Source organism: Gymnogyps californianus, chromosome Z (assembly GCF_018139145.2).
Source record: "Gymnogyps californianus isolate 813 chromosome Z, ASM1813914v2, whole genome shotgun sequence".
NCBI classification, from domain to species: Eukaryota; Metazoa; Chordata; class Aves; order Accipitriformes; family Cathartidae; genus Gymnogyps; species Gymnogyps californianus.
This window is the reverse complement of record NC_059500.1, coordinates 49,878,299-49,901,456: the sequence shown is the minus strand read 5'-3', so window position 1 is coordinate 49,901,456 and position 23,158 is coordinate 49,878,299. Positions and strand designations below refer to the sequence as shown.

The following is a 23,158-nucleotide window of genomic DNA, read 5'->3' as shown; positions in this document are numbered from 1 at the left end:
AAAGAAGCCCTGAGCAGAATGAATAATGTTCCTTACTACATGCTCACTGCAAGTATCAGTGACACTAAGTAAAATAGCTAAAATATATTAATTAGTGAGTTCAAGACGTTCATGTGGAGATGGATCTGTTTATAAGAACAACAAAAAATAGCTAGTGAAGTAAGTTTGCTACTTGAAGGTGAGAAGGAGAAACACTACAACAATAATAAAACATAGCAGTTAACAAATATCAACATTTTAAAATGCTTCTGAGGGGAAAAATTTATGTGGTAAGCATCATAATATGCACCAGACAGACTGCTGAACACCAGCTGTTAAACTATTTTCCCTTCCATCTTCCCCAAAGCAAATAAAGGGAAATTTCTCTCTACCACATCCACGCAGTACTGATTCACCAGGATATTGAAATATCACTGTACACCATTCAAACAGTTAATTAACAGGAAACCCCAGTAGCATTAATTAAATTAATAAAGTCACTGTCCACTTAGTTTATGATAATACATCCACTACCTTGCACAAAGACCACATGGTATCTATTAAATTTATAAAAGCGCATCCATTACATAGTTCTGCCCCAGAGAAACAAGTTAATTACTAAATAATTTTAATGAAAAGTTTTTCTCTGCAATACTAACACACAAAAATCACATAAAATCATATTTGATGGACTATAGTGGAAAAATTAAGAAAATGTCTTTAATTCCATATAAATACTTCATTTGAACATATGGAAAAATGAAACCACAAACTGTTTAGTGTTTGAAATAAAAAACAATCAAAGGTAATCCTTTAAAATTAGGGTTCAGATTAGTCTCTGCAAAGGATGCTGTTTAACTGAAACATCTGGTAGTGTTACGTGGAGAGACAGGCCTTTTTTAACTTTGGAAATGAGATTAGTAGATCAGTTATTTGTAAGTGTCCAAGTAATTTCTAATTATTTTATCTGGGTCACAGATAATCCGCTTTTACAGGGCTCCCACAATGACATCAGAGGATCACTGCTGAACTGATTATCCTGTTACCTTCCACCATCCATGGGAAGACAGGATTTTCCTTTTGTGCAGAGGAAGAGAAAGAAGTGGCTGATTGCTTCAGACAGGTGGCAGCCAACAAAATAAAGAACACCACAGACCTTGAGAGGAAGAAAACCTCACATATGCAAAAGGCACCAGCCTTGAAAAAGGTCAGCAAACTGAATCCTTCTTAGTAGTGTGTGGTGCAATTTAAAACTGCACTAGATATGAAGAAATATCAAAATAATCAGACAAGCCATTGTTTAAAAAAGCGTGCCATATTATTTATTACTTATTCTACAGTAACGCCGTGTAGATCAAACATAACTGACGTCAGAATCTTACTGCATAAATAGAAAAACTGGTTTTTAACATCATTTAACTGCTGAAGTGATGTGAAAGATATACAGAAGTACTTTTTTAAAGCAAAAATGGAACATGAGCGAGAGAAATGCAAATGCCAGGGCTAGTCTTGTACTAATACACACATGAGCATCCTGACAGTTCCACCTTTTTAAAAGAGCCTGAATTGCAGCTCTTTACCTCCTACAACCATAAATCAGAAGCAATCTGTAGCTGATAAAAGAGACTTTCTTTTTTTTTTCTAGGTGAATTTATGCCCTTTCCTATGAATAAATGAATAAATAGGCTAGTTATGTATTTTTTAGGAAAACAAGCGTCTGTTACATATAAAAATATCAAATGAGAGAGGACTTCTTAAAAAATACATGTCAAGAAAATATGTCTTGAGAAAGCAAGCAAGTTTCTCGATATCATTTGATTTAGCTTCCAATTACATTTTATTATTTGATATAACTACAGAAAAAAAGTAATTGGAAACAAAATTGAGTACACAGATATGTTCTCAAGATTTTCTTCTAGGTTAAGTGCAAAATATTCTTTTCTAGATAAACTTTGCATGTGTCATTGCAATACAATGTCATTAACAGGTATAGGCAGTAGTTGCACAAGACAGTGGATGTTTTGGATTTCTTTTATAGAAAATTTAAAAACTTTCTGAAATGGAACTATCTATCTAAAGCAAAATGATAATTTATCTATAAATAGTATTTTTACTATTTATGACAAACCACCACATAAAAAAACACCTCTCTACCTTCATGGAGTTTGAAAGTGTCTATACTAGAGCTATCTTGTTATCCTGTAGTGGTTGAGGCAAAAGAGGAATAATTGCTTGCGAGAGTACAAGCAGCTAGAAGTAGTCTGAAGTAAGGGGTAACAATAATTAAAAAAAAAAAAAGTTATTCTCAGTAGGAGAACATTTAGTTTTTCTAGGGTGCAACTGACAAAAATCTTTTTTTGTTGTTTTTTTTTTTTTTTACTTACTGTTTTATGCTAAGCTTGCTTTTACTTCTCAAGCAGTGTCACTAAAAAACATCATGCTGCCTGGGAATGTAAGAATACAGGCTCATTTCCAGTTAAGGAATATAAAATTCAAATTTGCAGTACAAGCAATGACAGGGAATAGAGGACTGGAAAAGCAAGCACCAAGCATGGAAGATAAGCAGGCCTTCAATATAAATGCATGATCATTTTGGAAATTACATCAGACAGTGCTTTCTTCATGGGTGAAACTGATTTCTTCCACCCAGTTCTCTAGAAACACGAAAATTGTAAGTAAGAAGACTAATTGTTATGCTGAGATTTTAAGAAGAGTATCTTCTTAGGATCCTAGAGTTCCTAAATTAGGATCTTAAATTTCTCCCTATTTCAGAGACTTCTGAATTAGAGAGAACTTAGATACCTCTATTTCCAAAGTATCCAAATAAAAGTTCCCCCAAGAGCTATCTGAGGTACAAGCTGGAAGAAGTGTTAAAATTCAGGATGATGATGAGAGTAAAGGCAAACAAAGCTTGGGGAAAGCAATGGGAGAAGGAGGATGAAAAAAGCCATGTGCCCCTTCTGCTAGAAGTGTGTTTCACATATGCTAGTTTCTAGGGAGAAAGCACTAATCTCGTATACAGAGGCCACCTCAGCTGCTCCCCTCTTCATCGGAACAATTAATGTCAAAAGTTCCTCTAAGGACAGGTTTTGCCAACCAGCTGTTCTCCTGTCATTGTAGGAAGTCACCTCCCTTGCTCTTTGGCTTCCTAGACCTCTAGATGAGATATGAATAGCCTTGTGCTAATGATACCCTAACAGTGATACCACAGTAAGAGGGGTCGTAAACGTATTCAGAGAAATTACTGTGTGTTAGGTAACTTGGTCTATTAATCACCTCCTCAAGCAGTACAGCCTTAAGAACATTCTCTGTGCAAGAGCCAAATTTGAGTACACAAGTTACAAAGTTTTCATTTTTACCAGAAAGCACATTTTTTCCAAGCATCTTAGTATCTGTTGAACACACGTGAAACAGGATAACAGCAGATTACATGCATGTTCTTCTTAAAGAACTTTTACATAATGGATCTACTGTTATAACCAATGAGAGTTATGCAATGATAGGCAGAGAAGATCAGTCAACTGCACAACACCACTGAATTTTGGAAAGTGCCAGCACACACAGCAAAGTATTTCACCTGCACTTCATAAGTGCTGCTTTGCTTTCCTGTTTTAGCTATTGCCCTGTTCCAGAAAAACATGCTTGAGTATATCAGATACATCCTTTCCATTACATGTTCAGTTGGACAACATTTTTTTACTTCTGAGAAAATTTATCAAAGAGCAGAAAATGCCAATATTTCCCCTTAAAATCCTATGAAAAACTTCTGCTCGTTCTTATGGCTTGTCAAGCTATCACTTAGCTCAATTCTAGTAAACTCAGCTTATAAAAATGCTGTATACAAAGGTCACTTAATGCAAACCAATTCTATACATTCAACATTATCTATCTTGCTGCAGCGGCAAAAGGATAAACTTCTGTAAATATGAAGAACAAGCATGAGTGCTCTGACCTCGGGTACATATCACACTTCACAATGCATGCTACGTTCCAATCATTTACATTTGAGCAGAGTCATCAGACTGTGGAAATCAACCACAAACAATGAAGCACGAAGTTGCCATTTCAGGTCCCAGTTCCTTATTACTGATGATGCTAAAGGATGACAAAAACTCTGTGGTTTCATTACCCCAAGTTGCTTCTGTGAGACTGACACTAAGCAGAGCACATTCTGTGTATGTAGAAGATACTGAAAGACCGAGAACTGGGGATTTTTTTATTATGCACGTCCCATATTCCTGGAAAAAGTTTGCCTTAACTTTGTACTACTTAGATGAAACAGAAACTATTGCCTTGGTTCCTGGAAAATTATATAATGATGCTCAAGCAAGTTTACCTTATGGAGAATCAGGAAGTTTTGCTACTGGGTCAAAGTTTGATAAATCTTGAGTTTATTTTTCCTTCCAAAAATACAATTTTGGCAGCATTTGAAATATAGGTAAATAACAACATTAAACCCCAACAAACCTGAACTTGCTGAACTCATTTAGCAACAGTATCTATCAGTCAAAGTTTAGATCACAGAGCTGCAATGCTGATTGTCTCTATTATTTAAAAATAACTTTTATCCAGGAGCTGTGGAACTAATCTTGGCTTGATGTTAAAACTGCAAACATAGGCATGGAGCATGAACTAGGAAAATGTTTATTATCTCTTTTCCTGTACAAGCACAAGAGCTGCTCTGCTTCACCTTTTTCAAAAGGCCCATACTCTTGTCCACCTCTTGCACACATCTCTGGGCAGCTTCAGCAATCACTGAAATTAATGCTATCAAGAATAGCTATGGAGCAATTAATATAACACAAATGCTTTAACTGTGCATATCTAGGCCTTCAAGTGTTTGAGTTTCTTTTAAATTAAGCTCAAGTCTGCGCTATTACACTTCAATGATTGTGTTCTGCTGTTAAATAAATTTTGACCTGTACCTGTTAAGCTTAATTTCATCATTAATTCATTATCTTAAATAGAGCTTATTTCAGATACAATTTGCTTAGTTTGTACAGGAAGGTTAGATGCTGAACAGTAACTCCAGCACAGTACACAGTAGGAACATCGCTGTCTTTTAGTGATCACAGTCCACTGCTTCTACAGGACTTGAACGTCTTCCATGCTGTGCACTCAGCACTGTGGGTGGATATATCCAGTTTCTTTGTTACCCTATTCTATGCATCATAGGAGCGTCTTCGGGGAGTCTGCAGAGAAACTGCTCACTCACCTGCTGCCCTCTCCTCTGCCTTTTCCATTGGCTAGCCAAAGCTATTAGTAAGTGCTTATGGAGGAAGCAAATCCCCACACTACAATGCTGACAATTAAAAACCATTTGTAGAGAAAGATTTTCTAACGCAACTTGGAGACTAAGCACAACCTCACCAAACAGACTCGGCTTTGTTCATTTGAAGTCTGACTAGTTGTTCCCCAGCAGATTTCCTCAAAATGACTGTATTGTTTATTCTTGCCAATTCTATACTCACGAAGAAAGGAATGAAAACGAAGAAGACAATTGTGCTGCTGGTATGCAAATGCTTTGAACGGGGGATGGACTAGATGACCTACGTTCTTCAATGAGTCAATGCAACAGCATCCATGTGGTGTGAATGAATTAGAGTTTGGAGTTCCCAGTAACGGATTTCTACTTCCCCAGCAATCCCAACCCAACAATCCCAAACCTAAAAACTTGTCCATAAGAACAGTAGCCCCTGTGCTACAAGTAGGGTGCAATGAGAGGCCCCAATGCAGAAGATCTGTACTTTCCAGCATCTGCCTCTCATAGTCCATCCATATCCGCAATTACTGTGGTGTGTTGGTTGCACAAAGTTTGGCAAAGAGGACAAGAGAGAGTATCCAGGCGTGCTGCAGCTAAGCGATCCACAGAATTATGATATGAGCACATAAAAGGAGGTTGGAGATGAAAATGCTATTAGCCCACATCTGTTCCAGGATAGTGGCCAGCTCAGTAAGTGCAATGGGATGTACTTCACAGTATATTATACAACTGACATAGAATAAAAGGGCTTTACAGCACTTCATAAGAGTTTGCAGTGGTGGTAGCAGCCTGACATTGTTACATCTCAGAACCGTGAAAGAACATACTGGGAATTCATGCCTCTTGCAGAGGCAGCACAGTTGGTATCCTATGTCAGAACAGAAATGTCCCAAGTTTCAGGTGTATCTGACAGAATCAGGTTCAGTCTGAGAGTTTTTATTTCATGTGTACTAATAGTATCTGAATGGACACTGATGGCCACGGCCAAAATTTAGTCCAGCTTCTGGCAGCACGCGGAACAGAATGGTAGACTTAGGTTTTGTTCCTTGTTCTCTTCTGTATCATTTCTGTGTTTTAGTGTAGTACCGATCCCATGGCTTTTTGTTCCTTCTCAAATATCCATTTAACAGAGACTAAAAAGACATCCATATTTCAGCATCTGAACTCTAAGGCTCCCTGAGTTTCTGTGTCTCCCACTACTGGGAGTGAGGGTGAGCACAATTCAGATGTCTGCACCACTTCAGCTAGATACCCAGCAAGGCATAGCATCGGATTAGAAAAAAATCCCAACTCTAGAGGACGCAGACGCAAAGGTTGTGTGCCAGCATTTAAACAGGGAGGTGAGAACCTGTCAACAAGACCCTGGAACAGAAATCAGGCACACAGTAAAGGGGCACAAAGGTAAATCTGTAGACCTGGGGGCTGACAGAAAGTGCAGAAAGGAGTCTGGTAGAGCAGCTGGAAGATGGCAAAAATAATACACAGCATAGCTACAGACGCACAAAGAGCAGAACGCAGTAAACTTACGTAAAGGTAATACAATAAAAACAATAAGCAATATTATTATTTTATCTAACAGAAGGAAAAGCTATACAATAATTTTTGTCCTTTATTCCATACAAAGGAATTACATAATACAGTTAGGAGGTTTTCCATTATGCACCTACCTACAAAGGTTAATACTGTGTAAACCCTCATAATCCCAAAATGAAAGCTCAGGCAGATCTCAATCAGCTGCAGTCACAAAAATGCTGTCATCTTGTATGTTATTGTCTTTAAAAAAAAGTTTTGCAGGCCAGATCATACACCCTTTCAGACATGTACAGATCCAACTAATGTATCCTCTCTGTTCAACACTGCAGTACTTCAGACACTTCTATGGATACTCAAGATAACTTTAAGGAATTCACTGGCAGTAAGTAACTTCTAATGTACAGAACAGGATGTTACAGCAACAAAAGCTTGTTTCTTGTAGATATTTATTACATTACCAAAGTCATTTAACTGCAAAATTTTTCCATGCAGAGTACGTTTAAATACAGAATATGCATTTGGACCGTAAATTGTACATGATTCCATTCCACAGTTTAGTAACTGAAGAGATAGGAACGTAAGCGCATTTATTAAAATACTTAACAAAAATTGTGTTCTCCAAATGTATGATTTATCAGTGGGCCACGCTGTCACAAAGTATAATTGAGACGAGGGCATGTAAGAGTTTAAAATAAAAACAAAAATCAAAACCCACAAATACATACCTTGTACGCTGCGCAATTCCAGGACAATGTATGGTTTTATTTTACTACTACAAATCAGGAAATTGCCTTGATAGGTGAATTATTAGACACTTGTTTGTTAGAAGGCTTCTTAAGGCTTCCTTGGAGACAAGAGTCTTGACAGACCACATACCAAATAGGTGCCTCATAGTGCAAGTGTTTCTCTATTCTTCCCTTAAATGCAATTACTTTTCTGCTTTTATTAATTTTATTGAAAATAAAACTAGTATATACTTCTAAAATCAGATACTTACAGTGAAAATACCCATTAGCTGAGTGTAAAAGAGTCCACTTATTCCACCTAATATTATTAGACCCATGAAGGCAGATATTCTTAGGAGAGCAAGTTCATGTCTAAATACAAAAACATCCTAGAACAAGACAGAAAGAAGAGAGAGACTTTAGCACTTACAAATTAATTGAAGTCTTTGAACCAAGTGGAAATACTAAGTAAGAGCTGTTCCCGAAGACTTACAGCTAAAGGCAAATACTGGATTTTTGAGCTACATTGCAAATCACTGACACATTTATGTGCTAAAACTATAAACCAATAATTTTTTATTTATACACGTAAACAGTTGGGGTTTTTTTGCCAAACTGTTAAAAAACCTCATTCAGGTATTTAAGGCTTGGGAATAGATCGAGCTCAAATAGGTTATTCCTGAATCTTCCATCTCAAACCATGCCAGATTGCTACACACAAGCTCCAAAACATAAGAAAACCATTCTGTTAAAAAGTCTGATTTATAAGACTTGTGCATCTTGGCTCCCAGCCACAGCAAATTTCATTTTAACATCACCTCTTTTGTAATAAAAATAACAACATTCCTAGCTTGACTCTTGAAGATGGTACCTACAAAATCCAAGTATCTGTATTGGATTGGTCTCACTGTAATGCTGTCCCTTATCCAACATAAACTTATCTTCATCTTTTAAATCTTTGCCTTAAGTGGATTATTGTAACTTTGGATATGGGTGTACAACCAAATTGCCTCAGGGTACAGGAGAATATGAATTTACTGTATCAGCTGCTCTGGGAAGCCTGCTCTCACCCAACAAAAAATATGAAAAGTGTAAGAGTGTTTTATAGATCTTTTTCAAAGGATAAAACACCTTATTTTTATCACAGGAAAACATTTGTACATGGCAGTTACTGTAGATGTACTGCAAGTTCACACCCCATCTTACCCTTTGATAATGAGTTAACACACCCATTCTCTTATTTCTAAGTTACGATTATGTTCTCAAGGCTGTCTTTTGAATCTGCACATCTGTTTTTCCACTTAGAAAAGCCAGATCACAGCAGGAAACTATTAAAACCTTTCAAGTAAACTTTAAATTACAACCAGAACATAAAAGTGAACTGAATGAAAAAAAAAAAAAACAACCCACTGCTTTTGAACTTTCCTTCTTTACGTTCAACCAGTAGGACTTAAGGAAGAGGAATTTTTAGATTCAGGAACACTGGGTTTTAATTAAACAGAGAATAGTTAAAGCAAATTACATTTAGTAAAAAAGTCTGATTTTAGATTTAGAATATTTCCATGAAGGTTCAAAATATAAAGCCAGGAAAAAAGTTTATACTGGCTACTAAAGCTGTGAAGAAAGTCAATATTTAATGAACAAGCAGAAATCACTAGTTAACCAGCTAAAACAAAAAGCAAATCCCAACCACCTTTTCAGGACTGGTAAGCCAGCTATTGTTAGTATTGGCCTTTCTTGCTGCTGTAGAAAATATATGCTTCATTTCTATTTTTTTTTTAAACTTTTCTTACTCAGTTAACAAGTTAATTCAAAGTTAAATCAACTCAAAACAAAAGCATTCATACTAAGCTTTATTCCCCTTTCCACCAGCCCATCAAAGCTTTAAAGAAAAGCAAGGTAAGACACAAGTTCTACTAGCTGTAAAATACTTTCTCTTCATATCTTCATAGGTATGTTGTTTTATTATATCAGAAATGTTTTAACGTATTCAAACTCAACTTGACAGAAAACAGTAAAATGTAAGAGAAGAGTGCCAACAGTGAAGTCACATTCTAGACCTAGCATCACACTCCCCCATTAGAAAAAAGTTTATAACACAGCTCTTAGCATCCCCCCAACACTCTAATTGGAAGAGTTCCTTCTCTTGAGCATCATCTTCAGCAGGAAAAAGAGACATCACCCAACACACGACAACAGAAAATCCTAGCGTAAAGAAGGCAGTTTGCATTTGGCCCTTCTAACCTATGTTAAAACTAGAGGCATAGAAAAGGAAACACCTTTCACGCCGAAGACCAAAGAATACTACTCTGTCTTTCCTTCCTTCCTAAAAGATGAAAGCACCTACCACAAAAGACTGTGGGTTGCTGAATTAATAGCGAGAAGAGGTGACATCACCGATGTTGTTTCCAGCCATTACACAACCCTAGGGGAATCAAAGTCTCTGAGGCAACGATGACCTGGAAATCAATACTGGGCACTCACCTAGCAATCTGTACAGACAGAACAGCATTTTTCTGTTGAAAACCAAAGTATATGCAGGAACAGAGTCTTTTGGTAATCAGACCTTAATAACAGAGCTACTTTCACAATTCCGCATTGAAATAGAACCATGTAACTCCATGAAAAGAGAAAAAAAGACTATTTAAAAAAAATCCATTTAAATCACAGTAATAATAATAATTATACATTTAGGATGTTGCTGCTTTACATAAAAGCTCAACCCAATTTGTTTTTATTATTCCTTCTCAGAACTGAAAAAACCATTTTTCCAGCTAAGAAAACCAATCAAAACTATAATAAATCAACCCCCAAGACTAGTCAATAATTAATCAATCCCTCTTTCAATGTATTTTGAACAGATCCTCTTGTTCAAACACCATTTAGGACTCAGCAATCTCAGTGCAGTGTGAGTACTGAGACAGCCTGCCCCCCCCAACCTCCAAAATCACACTATCTGTGCTAAGAGAAAGAACTACACAGACTGAGCCACAAAGCATAAGCACACGTAAACTAACATCACCAATGCATGAACTCTCTCTCATAGCACAATAGGGTTTTGTCCCATAGCAGCTTTTTTCCACGTTGGGCCAGGCTGACATATGTGGCCTTGGCACAGATGTTAAATGCATAGTTTTAACAACGTGAGAGCTGCCCTTCAGGTAGCCCCTTTCTCCTCTCCTTTTTGTCAACATCACAGCCTAACTGCTCCGTCAAAACTTCAGTTCAGGTGGGTTGCTGCCACTGTCTTTCTACTTAGCATTTCCTACACAGCTAGGATGTGCCCTCCCCCCAGGCTGCTGCCTGTTCTGAAGGTTTTTAAGCTCCCTTTAGCCACTACTTCTATTCATCCAGTCAAACTGCAAGGATTCTTGGCTACTTATAAAAACGGATAGAAATGTGTACAATGGATGCTTGTCACAAAATAAGAAACAAAGTGTAGGTCTGTAGGATTATGTTGAGGAATGGATTATAAACCATGAGATCTGGCATCTAACAGGCAATACCAAAACACTCCACAGAAAGCCAGTCTCCATGAGAGATTCACACAAGACTTCCTCAGCCTCATGGCAGAACACATGCCATGTCTTCATTTGTGAGCATCAACTGTTACAGACGATGCCTCTGATGAACAGTACCATTGACTAGGAAAGCAGCTATTATAGCTTTATGGTGTCATACAGGACAGAGGTCAAAACCAATGATGGGTCCAGCTCAAGATCGTAATCAATGATATGACCACTGCTTCCAAATTCAACCTTCTTTCTACCCTGCTAACAACAACAAAAAAGCATGAAAACATTTAACGGTCCCTGCTATTTGCAGCATTGAGTTATTATTTTCAAAGGTTTACAGTCTTCCTTCAAAAACAGCACACTGTACAGAGGACAGAGCTTTCAGCAGGACCAACACAGGACTATTGTATGTGCTCCAGAAGACACAAAGTGAAAAACAACCCTCATAAATTTTAATTTACAATGTAAGATTCATTTATTCAATCTTGATTCTTTACTGAAATATGATATACAAAGAAATTAATATACTAACAAAATATATTAAGATATTTCATCTTTCTCTTGGGGAAGGGCTACCTCATGTAACACATGCTAACCTGCTTGTCTGTTCTCAGTTGCAAATGCCCGGGATGTCTGTCCCAGTCTGGTGATGAAGTCAGTCTATCAACTTGGCTATCATAAAAACAGTGTAGAACACAGAACAAAGCCAGGCTGTCGGATTCAAAAAAGCAAAACAAAAAATACAGACTGCAGGTTTTGCAGGAAGAAAGAGGAAGGAGAGGTACAAGGGAGAAAATTCGCTCATGTTAAAAAAAAAAAAAGAATTAATTCACAGAACACGAGCTGCATTCTAATAAGCCCTTTTGTAGAGATATTTATTATTAGTAACAACTGATGTTTATGTAAAGCACTTTTTGATTCAGGAGTATTTCAGGTCTGCTAAATGAGCAATTTTCCAGTCTGATTCATGACTGATTTGGTTTAAAGTGAAAATGGGAATAGCACTCTGATTTCAAAAACAATTGTCTACGCAGGGTTCAATCCAAAGTGATAATACTGAAATAATTTCAGACTAGAATAGATTTTAAGAAAAGGTCATCCAATCTTTGCATAAAAATGACACTATCAATATATTAAGTTTTAACAAAATGTTATCCTCTCCAACGTTCCTATTTTTTCCCTACAGACCATGTATTTACTTTCTAAACTTAATTCAATAGTCATATACTGTCCTTGTAATTATACAGGAGGAGAGCAGGGTTAGGTTGGTTTTGCAGAACACTGAGAAGGAAAATTTTGATGTATTTTCATTTTTTTAAAAATGCTCACATCCTGTAGGTCATTTCATGACCTTAAGAGAAAAGGTTTCCTTTAGATTCTCTTTACAATATAAATGGACTTTGGATGATACAGATTTCCAGATTTCAATTAATATTAGTTAATACATAATATTGAAATAAATATTACTGTAAATAATTTTCTATCAAAATCTAATGAATATTTCCCAACACCTTTTATTTGGAATTGGGAAAGCTGAGTCCCAGACAGAGCAGGCTGATATTGCCACAATGCTTCCTCCATGATGTTCCTTCCCCCTCTACCAACAGAGCTCAGAACACTTTGAAAAGTACTTAAGTAACAATATTTTCATAATACGCAATGGATAACTGCAGAACCAGGAACAAAATAAAACTAAATCAGAGCAAAGGGGTTTAGGTTTTTATATGTCAGTGGTTTTTGCTACGACAATCATTCCAGCAACATTTCTAGCAAACAGAATGTATCAGCAAAACTTCTTTTGCTGAAGAGATTAAAAGCCTTCTATGAATCAGGTAAAGTATACTGCCAAAGCATTTATTTTTGCTTCTACTTGACCAGCTGTGTCTAGAATCTGTGCCAGCACAGCCATGTAGAGAGCAACTATGTAGTCATGAGAAGACTCGTATTTATTCTTCTCATCTCACTATCCACAAGACTGAATACTTCCTGAAAGATACAGACTTCCTGACCTTGATGGTTTTTAATGAAGATGCAAAATTAAGAACGTTCCAGTCTCAGCCTCTGAAAATCACCAAAGCTAGCAGACGAACTCATATGCTGTTTTATTCAAATTATATATTTTTCTTCTGCTAGGATCTCACACAGGCAATTTAATTACCATTTCCTTCATTTCTAGCAGTAATTGTACTCCTCCTGCTGGACAAACAGAGGCAATAACCACAATGCACCTTTCTGACAGTGTATCAATGACAAGAGCCAAGAATACTATGAAGCAATTTTCTGCTATAAGACCTGAAGCTGAAAGATTGTATCTTTATTGAAATGCCTTCCGCCATTAGCTTTAAAGCTATCACACTCACCTTAGTATACTAAATTAAAAATGTTTGGGTTTTTCTTACTTAACCCTTTAAAAATAAAAACACAAGTTTTCATTCAGAAGGAAATACTAACAAGCATACAGTGATCATATTTTCATAATGCATTAATCAGTACTGTGATAAAATGATTATTTCACAGCAGCATTAAAAACAATTTTAATTCTATAGCTTCTGTGTTATACTATTTTATATCCAAAGAATAAAAATTAAGATGAAGGCACACCGCCAAAAAATTCACAAGTATTTTTAATGAGCAGGAATAAGCTAATTCCAGATGGCTGTTTAGAAAAAAATTACCCAGTTTTTTGAATCTGTGCTAAACACTAGCCCTTGTCAATTCAGAAAAGGTAAGCTTTTGGTTACAGCCAAAATTTTGACAAAGAATAGCGCTTCCATGAAAGGTAGAAGGTACTGCAGTCTCTGGAATGCTGTGGTACTTCAGCTTTAATTGATATACAAAGACTAAAAGAATCTTGCAGGATGCCTGCCTAAAAACCTAACTAATAGTAAGGAAATCTTCTCACCGGTCCTGTTCATTTGATGTCAAAATTACATAATTCTGACAAATTATTCTGTGGCACAAAGTTATATGGCATCATATCCTTAGCAACACTTTAAAAAATCAGCTTAATGGGGCTCTGATGTCATCTTCTGGGCAGATACATTGACTAGACACCCGAGGAAATTATTTTTAATTTTCTGTACTTCAGTGTGTGCCCTCCAATCCTGCAGCTGAAAACTGAGAAAGCTAAATACTATTCAGTGTAATACTAGACTTAACAAATGTCTGAACAGACCAGACCTGCTGTGTCTACTAAGTTTTTCTATACAGTGTAGACATATTTATCTGTCTGGGACAAAGAATGTTATATACTATAACACAGATCTAGTTTTTCAAAAGGAAAAGTGTCATCTGAAGTGTCCACATATGCAAACTGATAAAGCCAAAAAAACCACAGCTAAAACAAACCAAAACTAAAAGTACTCCATTTTTTCCATGACTCTGTATAAATTTAGGCAGCCAAACATGGGAACCTGATCCACTCTTCAGGCAACTACATTAAAGTGGGTTAAAATAATTATTGCATATGCATTCTGCCTCCTAACCTGTCACATCTTCTAAAGAGTAGATATTAAAAGTAGATCTCTCCAAAAGACTTGAAATTAACCCAGTTAAACCATCAAGAACAAAGTTTCACACGTATTCATTTTTTGAACTATTATTATTACCTCTTTAGAGGTTGTAAACTGTCTGAAGTAAATATGATTTCCCTTTTCCTCTCTTGCACAGACCACCTCCAAGCCAATAATTTGGTTCCCTTTCATGTTGTTTTTAAAAAGCAAGGCTAACAAACAGAACTTGGGTTCGTTATCTAAATACAGTGTAATTACTTAAAGTAAGTTAGAGCATTCAGGGGACTCTCACAATGAAAAGGAAACATTCTACCATGAAATCACATTATTAGAGGAGCACCGCCAATTTCATACAAAAATTTTACCTTTGGAAAATAACACTCCTTCTAGAAGAACTCCAATACCCAGTCTAGTATTCAGATCAGTACCACTGAGAAGCCTTTGCGCTTGAAACCTGCAAACCCTGTGCACAAGAAGCCTTCAGAATATAGAAAGTATAAGATTACTCTGCCCAGAAACATAGTAGGTTAACTTAGTTTACAAATTAGAAAGAAGTTTACACAGCTACTGAAACTAGAAGCAAAGGCATTTACATTTAGTTACCTTTCAAAAACATTAACTTTCCAAAACCCCAAAACATAACATATCCACATGAAATTTTACTTAGATGACAGATTTCTTCACTCATACAGAAAGACTGCAATTTCATACCCCTTTTAACTTGAATGCAGCTACAACAAATCAAAATAGCTCCCTCAAATCTCACAATGCCTGTAAAACAAGGTGAATATGAAAAGCCCATCTGCAACAAACTGGAAACAAAGTGAAAATTGTGAGTACTCCATTTTAAGAGACACATTTTACAAGTCTGTCTCAGTTTACATGGCAGTGTCTATGGAAAGATGCTCCAAACAGACAGAAAATTCTTCTCTCTTCCATATTTCTAGAGTTCCTTAAACTACTTAAATGGAAATATTCATATGGATGAAAAAATTTAAAAATCAGATTCCTTTAGAATAGAAGTTATTTTAAGAAAGATTTGCAAAAATCCTCAACTTTGGTACATTCCATATAATAAAAAGTTGGTATCTATCAACTTGAATGTAACACTTCTATCAGTTCTGGATGATCCAAGGAGTACAGTCTTCCCATATTTTCAGATCTCCTTTGACACATGATATTCACATACGCTTTCTTGGGAACATCACATCCACTGCAGTCTGATATGGGAGCAAGTAAGAAGTTTGGAAGGCTACGCCCCATTCTTTTCACAAAGTAGAATTTTTCAGGAAGTTTAACATTCTTATTTTATACCATTTAGGATACAAAATAATACAACAAACTTAAGTTGTTCATGGAACATGGGACTTGCCTTACCCATAACCAAAGGCCAGTCTCCAGCAGCCTTGAAAGATGGGTGCGATGTCACCAGCACAGAGTATGCTGGGGTGTCACATTAACGTGGAATAAAAAAATCTGCAGCACTTCAGTACTTGGAAAAAATCTCAACCAAGTTTAGAGTACACTACCATTTCTGGGATGGTCTTAGTCTCTTCACTTAGGATATCTGGAACGTTACTTAATTTTGAACATGTTTTAAACTTGTTTCCTAGGTTTTTCTCTTCAGTGCGCTTGTATTTGTTATAGTCCAGTACAAACACAAAGTCCCTTTCAGATTTTGGGTAGAAGTTTTTATGTTTCTTTACGAGCAAGATCTCATAACATTTTCCTCAAGAGTATCAGTTTTGCTGTTCGAGCACTTTCAAGCATCCAGCAGCTTTCAAGGAAAGCTCTTGAATATTCGGAACATTACAGATAACAGACATAAATGAGCATCAGACAGAGACTTTACAACTTCAATCCCATAATGCAAGAAGGTCCTTAATTTTTTACTCTATTCCAATCCATAAGGCCATTTTCTCTGTGTGTTCAACCGCGTTTTGCTGATGACAAGATGCTGAAATACGACAATGGCATAGAGTCCAAGTAAAATAAACCAAACTTAATTCTCCCTTAACCCGCATGACCTTTTCAAAGCCACACAAAATATTGCTTCAAAACCAATGTACATTTTTCTCCTTTCGGAATGATCGTATGCTTTTTCTCATTTTTCTGGCAATATCAGCATTTTTAAATAGGGACTTAGGATAGATATATACTCTGCATAAGTTTACTCTGGAGGAAGTAAAAAGAAATTTGAATACACCTGAAGTAGTTACCTTGCTTCTTCCCAGTATTCACTAATCACTTCTAACGGAACCTAACTGGTTCTGTCCTCCTTTCCTAGATTTCTAAGAAAACTAATGTTGTGTTTTTAACACATAGAAATCATATACCCTTTTAGAATGATATTTTGTTACTTACCATAAATCAGTTTGCTCACTCAATAACATATATCTAGTTGAACTCTCTTCATTGTCAACAATTGAGCCAGCAGAAACATGTAGTAACTAGATACCAAAATAAATTACATTGCAGTACTAGCTATTTATTCACTTCGTAGAAAAAACAGATTCTTACCCAGTTTTCTTTCTTCAGAGGCAAAAAGTAGTAGTAATGGCAGAAATCAAGTATCAGTGTATAGGAACTAAGGATCTGAGTGTAGAAACACAGCTGTAAAAACAGCCAATGATTGTCTTCACCAACACAATTATTAATCCTGCAGAGAAACAAAGTGTATACATAAAGACAGAAATATAAAGACTTTAACACTGCAGTTATGATATTGTGAATAAGAGAAGTTATGATTATCTATAGAGCAAACATAAGAACTACTGACTAATCACTCTGTTCGTAATCAAAGTGATGGTCTCTGTGTTAGACTTGGCAGTTAATCTAAGGAGTGGTTTCCTTACACTGCCACTTAAAGTGTAGGTTGTATTACTGAGATCACTGCTTAGAACAGGAGACATATTTCTCCGTATCTTCATATAGCAAAGATGCAAGTAATACTCAAGTAACAAAATTATTTTTTAAAAGTCTGCAAAATTTCACAGTAGTATGTATTATCTTCTGCTACTCAACACATTTCACAGGTTGTGAACATGCAGAGTCCAAAAACTGGAAATGCAAATGAATGGTTTGAAATAAATGTGGTCACAGGGTAACCCAATGACAAATAAGCATGACTTAGGAAGGAGCCTAAGACACAGAAGACAGAACAAGAATCTCTATTCAGAAACTCCTTCTGCATACTCCAACATAAAGGAGTAAAGGAATCAAAAGTATTCTAGAAATATTAAGTACAAGATTCAAAACCTCTGAAATCTAGGTCTAGTCTGTTTCACAGAAGTTACACTGATGCAAAAAACGTGGTTGGGGTGCAATTTCATACAGGCATTGACACAGACATTAGTACGAAGCTAAGCCATAATGACAAAAGCGCTATACTGGCAATATTTTCTGAAGCAGTGATTGACAAAAAGGGTAGTTTGAAAAACAGCCAAATCAGCATAGGAGGATCCTGATGTCAATTCTGTCCTCTGCAGTTCATCATTGCTGTCTTGCTGGAAATGATACCTCAGAACTACCAACAGAAATGTTTATTTTCATTTTAAGCTACAATCAGTTTAAATAGAGAATTTTAGACAGATTAGCTCATTTTGACTGAAACTAGTTAGAGAACAGCAAAATAAGCAAATTCACTACAAAATCAGAGAAGCTATAACAAGTGGGGCATGGTATGAGTCAATAATATTTTCTACTCAGCACAGCCATCTGGTAAACTAAAAACCAAAAGCTGTCTGAAACCATGATCTATTTCTATTATTATAAAGAGCATCCTCTCTTATGTTGAAATTGTAATCTTTTATTTCAATCCAAGAAACATAAATATGGTTTAATTTCCTACAAAAAATAGTTTTTTCCAGCATCAGAAACTAAATTGCAACAAATGAAATAAATCTGCAATGTACAAATTAATTATATTGAGATCAGTTTTAGGAGTAAAAATTCCAATTCTTTAAACCAAATATGTGAATTTTCCAAAACTATACGGCATATGACAATTTGACAATGATAAAATGTTACACTGCAACAGTTCTTACTGTCAGTTTTACTTGTAGACATAAGAAAGTCTCAAAGCTGTTCTTTCCCTGCTCTAAATGCCTACATGATTAAGCACTACTGGGAAAGAAATATGACAAATGAGTAATAGTCAAGGCCACGAACTTTGAAATGATTCACTAAACAACAGTAGATTGTTAGAACAAATGTCCTGGTCTTACCATGGACAGTGGTGATCCATCCTCCTCACACAATGTCCACAACGACTGCAATGGTGTGAACGCTTTGGTCTCATCATATTGCATTTGTTACATAATTCCCAATATTCTTGTTCTAGGTGAAAATGTAAAGACACCTTAGAGAGATTTAAACTCAGTACAGCACGCTGATGATGAATCTATACGCTAGTGATTCAAAGATAAAAAAATTCTTACTATGATCTGAGAAGGGTAAGCAGCATATAAAAAACTTTTTTCCCACTGTCACCTCAATTGAACTGGAAGATATTACTGCCACTCTGTGCCAGTTTTCTTCTCCAAAATCCTCTCGCCTCCTATATATTTCTAGGGAGTAATTATTACAGCACAAAAGCTGTCACTCCAACAAGGAAGACTGTAATTCAATTATTTTCTTACACGTCTACTGTGAAAAAACATATCTGCTAGACAGAACCATCACACAATCTCCCTGCCATTCCAAAACCTCCTGAGGAAATACTGCTACTCAAACTTGTCAAAGCTAGCTAACCAAAATAAAATACGCAATGCCCACTTCAGGAACATCTTCCATCCCAAAGCATTTTAAGACATGCATCCCACAACATGCAATTTTACACATAAGGCAACCAAAGAACAGATAGAGGATAGGCTTGTATTTAAAAATACACACTATTTTTGGATGCCCAATGTGAGATTCTTTAAGATGATCTCCAGAGATACTGAGTAGCTGAAACTACCAGGAGCTACTATTGCTCAGCTTAGCCAGTATTTATCTCAAATTGCACCACGCAAATTAGAGGAAGCTTTTGAAAATGAGAATTCAAGTGACATATTCAGAAAGTTCATCTTCACATGTGAAACAAATCACACCAACACTGTAATACTTCCATTCACAAAAGCATATATTTTCTGTCTTTAAGGAAAATAGGTGCATGACTGAGAATCTTAAATACTTTGACTGGTTGTTTCTACCTAAATAGAACTTTTTTGATGCAGAGAAATTTCTTAAATCTCAGGAGGAAAAAAATAAGCTTAGTTTTTACAGTAGAGCATTCTGAAATTTTATACAGCAAAGCATTGTCCCTATGTAAACAAAATAAAGTTAAATTTAGCACTTCTAAGCCACCTGCAGGCAGTTCTAATCTTGTCTTTCTTGCTGCAAAATAACATTTGGACACTGGAAGTAAAGCAGCTCAATATCTGAGATCATTAAACTAGTAATAATGCCAGATGGAAACTGATTTACAATCTGTTCCCACGAATCCAGTGTCACAAAGGTGTCACTCCCTAATAGGGTAGCTATCAGCAGAGTTCAGAAACACCCCTATCTCATTTTTTTAATACAATTTATACCATGCAAAAATGTATCTTCCTGTCAACCTAGAGAATACCAGAGAACTGAAGTGCTACTTTAGGAAGTACAAAACCCCTGACATAGCATACACCAAATCATAGTATCAATGTCACAGTCAAGCCTAAGTGTTCCATCTTCAGAAGTATCTATAAAGTATCATTGCCGTATGAAATGAATGGAGCATGAAGAGGTAGGAGAGCTATTCAAAGGGATCCCTTAAAAAAGAAAGAAACATTTGTGCACAAAGGGAATTTGTACTGGTCCTCGTATTTTGCAGGTAAATGAACATTCAGTCATAAATGTAATTGTCTGTAGCTGTACTGAGTGTCTTCATTCTCCAGCTCGGGTTGCAGAATCCATGTTGTTCTTCCTGCAGCAAGAACTCTGACTGCAGAACCCAAGTCTGAGCCACCTTTTGTTTTACTGGATCAAAGGATCAGTTACCAGGAGCAGAAAGAACACCGACGTAAGATTTTCTGCGATCAGTGTTTCACATCTGAATCCCAGGGAGATACATCCCTTCCTACTATCTGCTGCCCAGTTCGTGCACATGGTAACATCAGGGCTGAGGCTCAACAGATCATGTTTCCAAACACATCATCCTAGATTCTCACTAACATCAGGAAGAGAGAGCAAAATGTTACTCCTGGCCTCCACCACGTTGCAAGACAAGACTGAAATATTCACCCCTCACTGCATTTGATACACTTTCTACATTCAAAAAGTATTTTCTGTTAATGTGACAAAGCTTATGCTGTTTAATAGCCCTACTCCATTCTAAACTGCTATGTAAAAGCTCTATGCATTAGACAAGCACCTTAAGAGCATCAAACAGTTCACAAAAATATTGGCTTTCTCTGTGGAGAATTATTAAGGTTTCAAATTTCTTCCAATTTCTGGAGCATCGGACACCATACAGGAATTGTGGGATAAATTCACAAGGACAGAAGGTAATTCCCACATGTTAAGTTGCTACTCTATAGCAACGCAATGTAATTAGCATCACATTTGTTTGGTTAACAGCCCATACAAACATAAGTCACTGAAAAATAATGCGTAAAAAATGCACAGGTAAAATCCAGCGTAAGAGTACCTTTTACCACCATTTTCAACATCTTATAAATTTACCTAGAAAAAAGCTGTACAATTGTAATGACTAACCATCTCTAAACATTTTTTATTAAATATTATCAAGTTAGAAATATACGCAGTATGTTTGAAAGCCTAGAATGCAAAAAAATTCTTCCTATGCAAGAATTTCCTAGCAGAAGTTCCTACATAACTAAACTTCTGATGGAATGAAAGTTTTGAAAAAGAAGTTTTGAATCTACACAAGGGAAAGTGCTAGAAATTTACAAGTTAAAAACAGTGACATACCGATTTTAATTTCATTAACAATATAGGCTTCAGCAGAGACAGCTCATGGTTTCCATCAAATCTCACAAAATCAAATTGATTCCTAATTATTTTGAGGACATTAAAATAACTTTTATCCAATTATACAGAAACAACTTAATGTACCTGTAATTGGTATCTTTGGGTTTTCAGGTAGCTTTCCTGGATCAGCTACTGAGGCTCTTAGTAATGAAGCTATACAAAACAATGAGCAGAAGTAATAACCTGAAAAAATAAAGAAGCATTTGTTAGTCTTTTTCAAGTGTACAAAATATCTACTATACACTGCATCAAAAATATAGATGCTCCAGCACTGAGTTGGAAATTACTCAGCCTCCTCATTCAATTCCAGATGTATTTTTGGTACCATACAGCCTACAATATTAAGTACTCCCCAGTCTTTAAAAGGCAGAGGAAAAGGTAGCAGTGAACACTGTTTTGATAGCACCAGCAGGATGCCACTATGACCTGTATTTAAGAAGTTCCTCCACTGTCTTATCAAATAAGCACCGATCATTCTACACCTCAAGGCCTCTATGTGAAAGGACATTCCCAATAGTCCATCTTCACTTTAAAGTTGGTTCCAGTTATAATTCAAGCCTTTTCCCTAACAAAACCTATTAGCATAATTCATACTAGCTGACCCATCCAGGGATGTATGACAAAACTGGCAAAACTCAGTTTGTGAACCATCAGTACTACCACCCCAAATTCTGACAAGCTCTAGGGGGGCCTGAAATTCAGTCAACAAGTTCTAGCTACAGGATCTGAAAGCCATATTAATGCTTCTCCTCTGTTTCCACACAAACAAGTTTTACCATAACACCTTTGAAATGAAGTGTCTCGACTTCTCAGAACACAAAAATGTAGGATGTGTCCTAGTACTCTTATCTTTATCCTTCACCTTATTCTTCATTTTCTGACCTTTCTCATATATGTTAACTACTGCCGAAAGATATTATTTTTACTAGCAGAAAAAAGGGCGAAGTTAAATTGACTTACACAAAATTGCCACAACTGAAATATGTCCCTCTTCATAGTGAGGAAAAAGGATGACTTTTGGAATGAAGATTGTATTGTACAGCCAGACAAGGATAATCAGGCCCAAGCAGCACCAACCCTGAGGGTCAACCACAAAGTGAATTCGTCGTCCCATCGAACACAAACAGGTAATAAACTGTCAGGACCCACGAAGAAAAGATTATCCTAGAGAGACCTAAAAAAAAAAAAAGAAAAAAAGAGTAAATTAACTAGTATCATGCAACCTACAGAGTTCCACATACATTCAAACAGGAAAAAAAAACCTGTCAGCTATTGATTTAAGGAATTAAATGAAAACTTACAGACATTTTACATACACTGTTCAAGTACCAAGACGAGAAATATTTTATGATTTCATTAATTAGTTATATCTTGCTAAAAAGTAACATCATCAAGATGCAAGTAAAACAAGTACCTGGGAAAACTATTAAGTAATAGGTAAAGCAAGCAACTGTCAGCCAGCTGGCAGCAGCAAAGGTTATAAACAGTAAAGAAAAGATGTCTCTCATCAAAATAAAAAGGTTGCAAAGCAAAAAAGAAATACAGGGAATGATTTATGTTATACAAGGATTTATCCCACCTACCTATCGTAGTTTCCCAACTATATTTCAGGATTAT

At 36.2% G+C, this 23,158-nt stretch overlaps 1 protein-coding gene across 2 annotated transcripts in view; it reads right to left on the bottom strand.

The window, feature by feature from the left end:
• ZDHHC21 (zinc finger DHHC-type palmitoyltransferase 21) overlaps positions 1-23,158 on the bottom strand; it is a 37,264-nt gene that overhangs the window by 7,382 nt on the left and 6,724 nt on the right. Inside the window, exons 2-7 of one of the 2 annotated variants that reach the window (XM_050913368.1) lie at positions 22,619-22,715; positions 22,502-22,531; positions 21,626-21,724; positions 18,754-18,865; positions 17,048-17,186; positions 7,773-7,889 (exon numbers count right to left, since the gene is read on the bottom strand). In XM_050913368.1, coding sequence (XP_050769325.1) covers positions 7,773-7,889; positions 17,048-17,186; positions 18,754-18,865; positions 21,626-21,724; positions 22,502-22,531; positions 22,619-22,655 — 534 coding nt within the window. In that variant the 5' untranslated portion in view covers positions 22,656-22,715. Of the gene's footprint in view, positions 1-7,772; positions 7,890-17,047; positions 17,187-18,753; positions 18,866-21,625; positions 21,725-22,501; positions 22,716-23,158 lie in introns of both variants that reach the window. The other variant, XM_050913367.1, reaches the window with a different exon arrangement.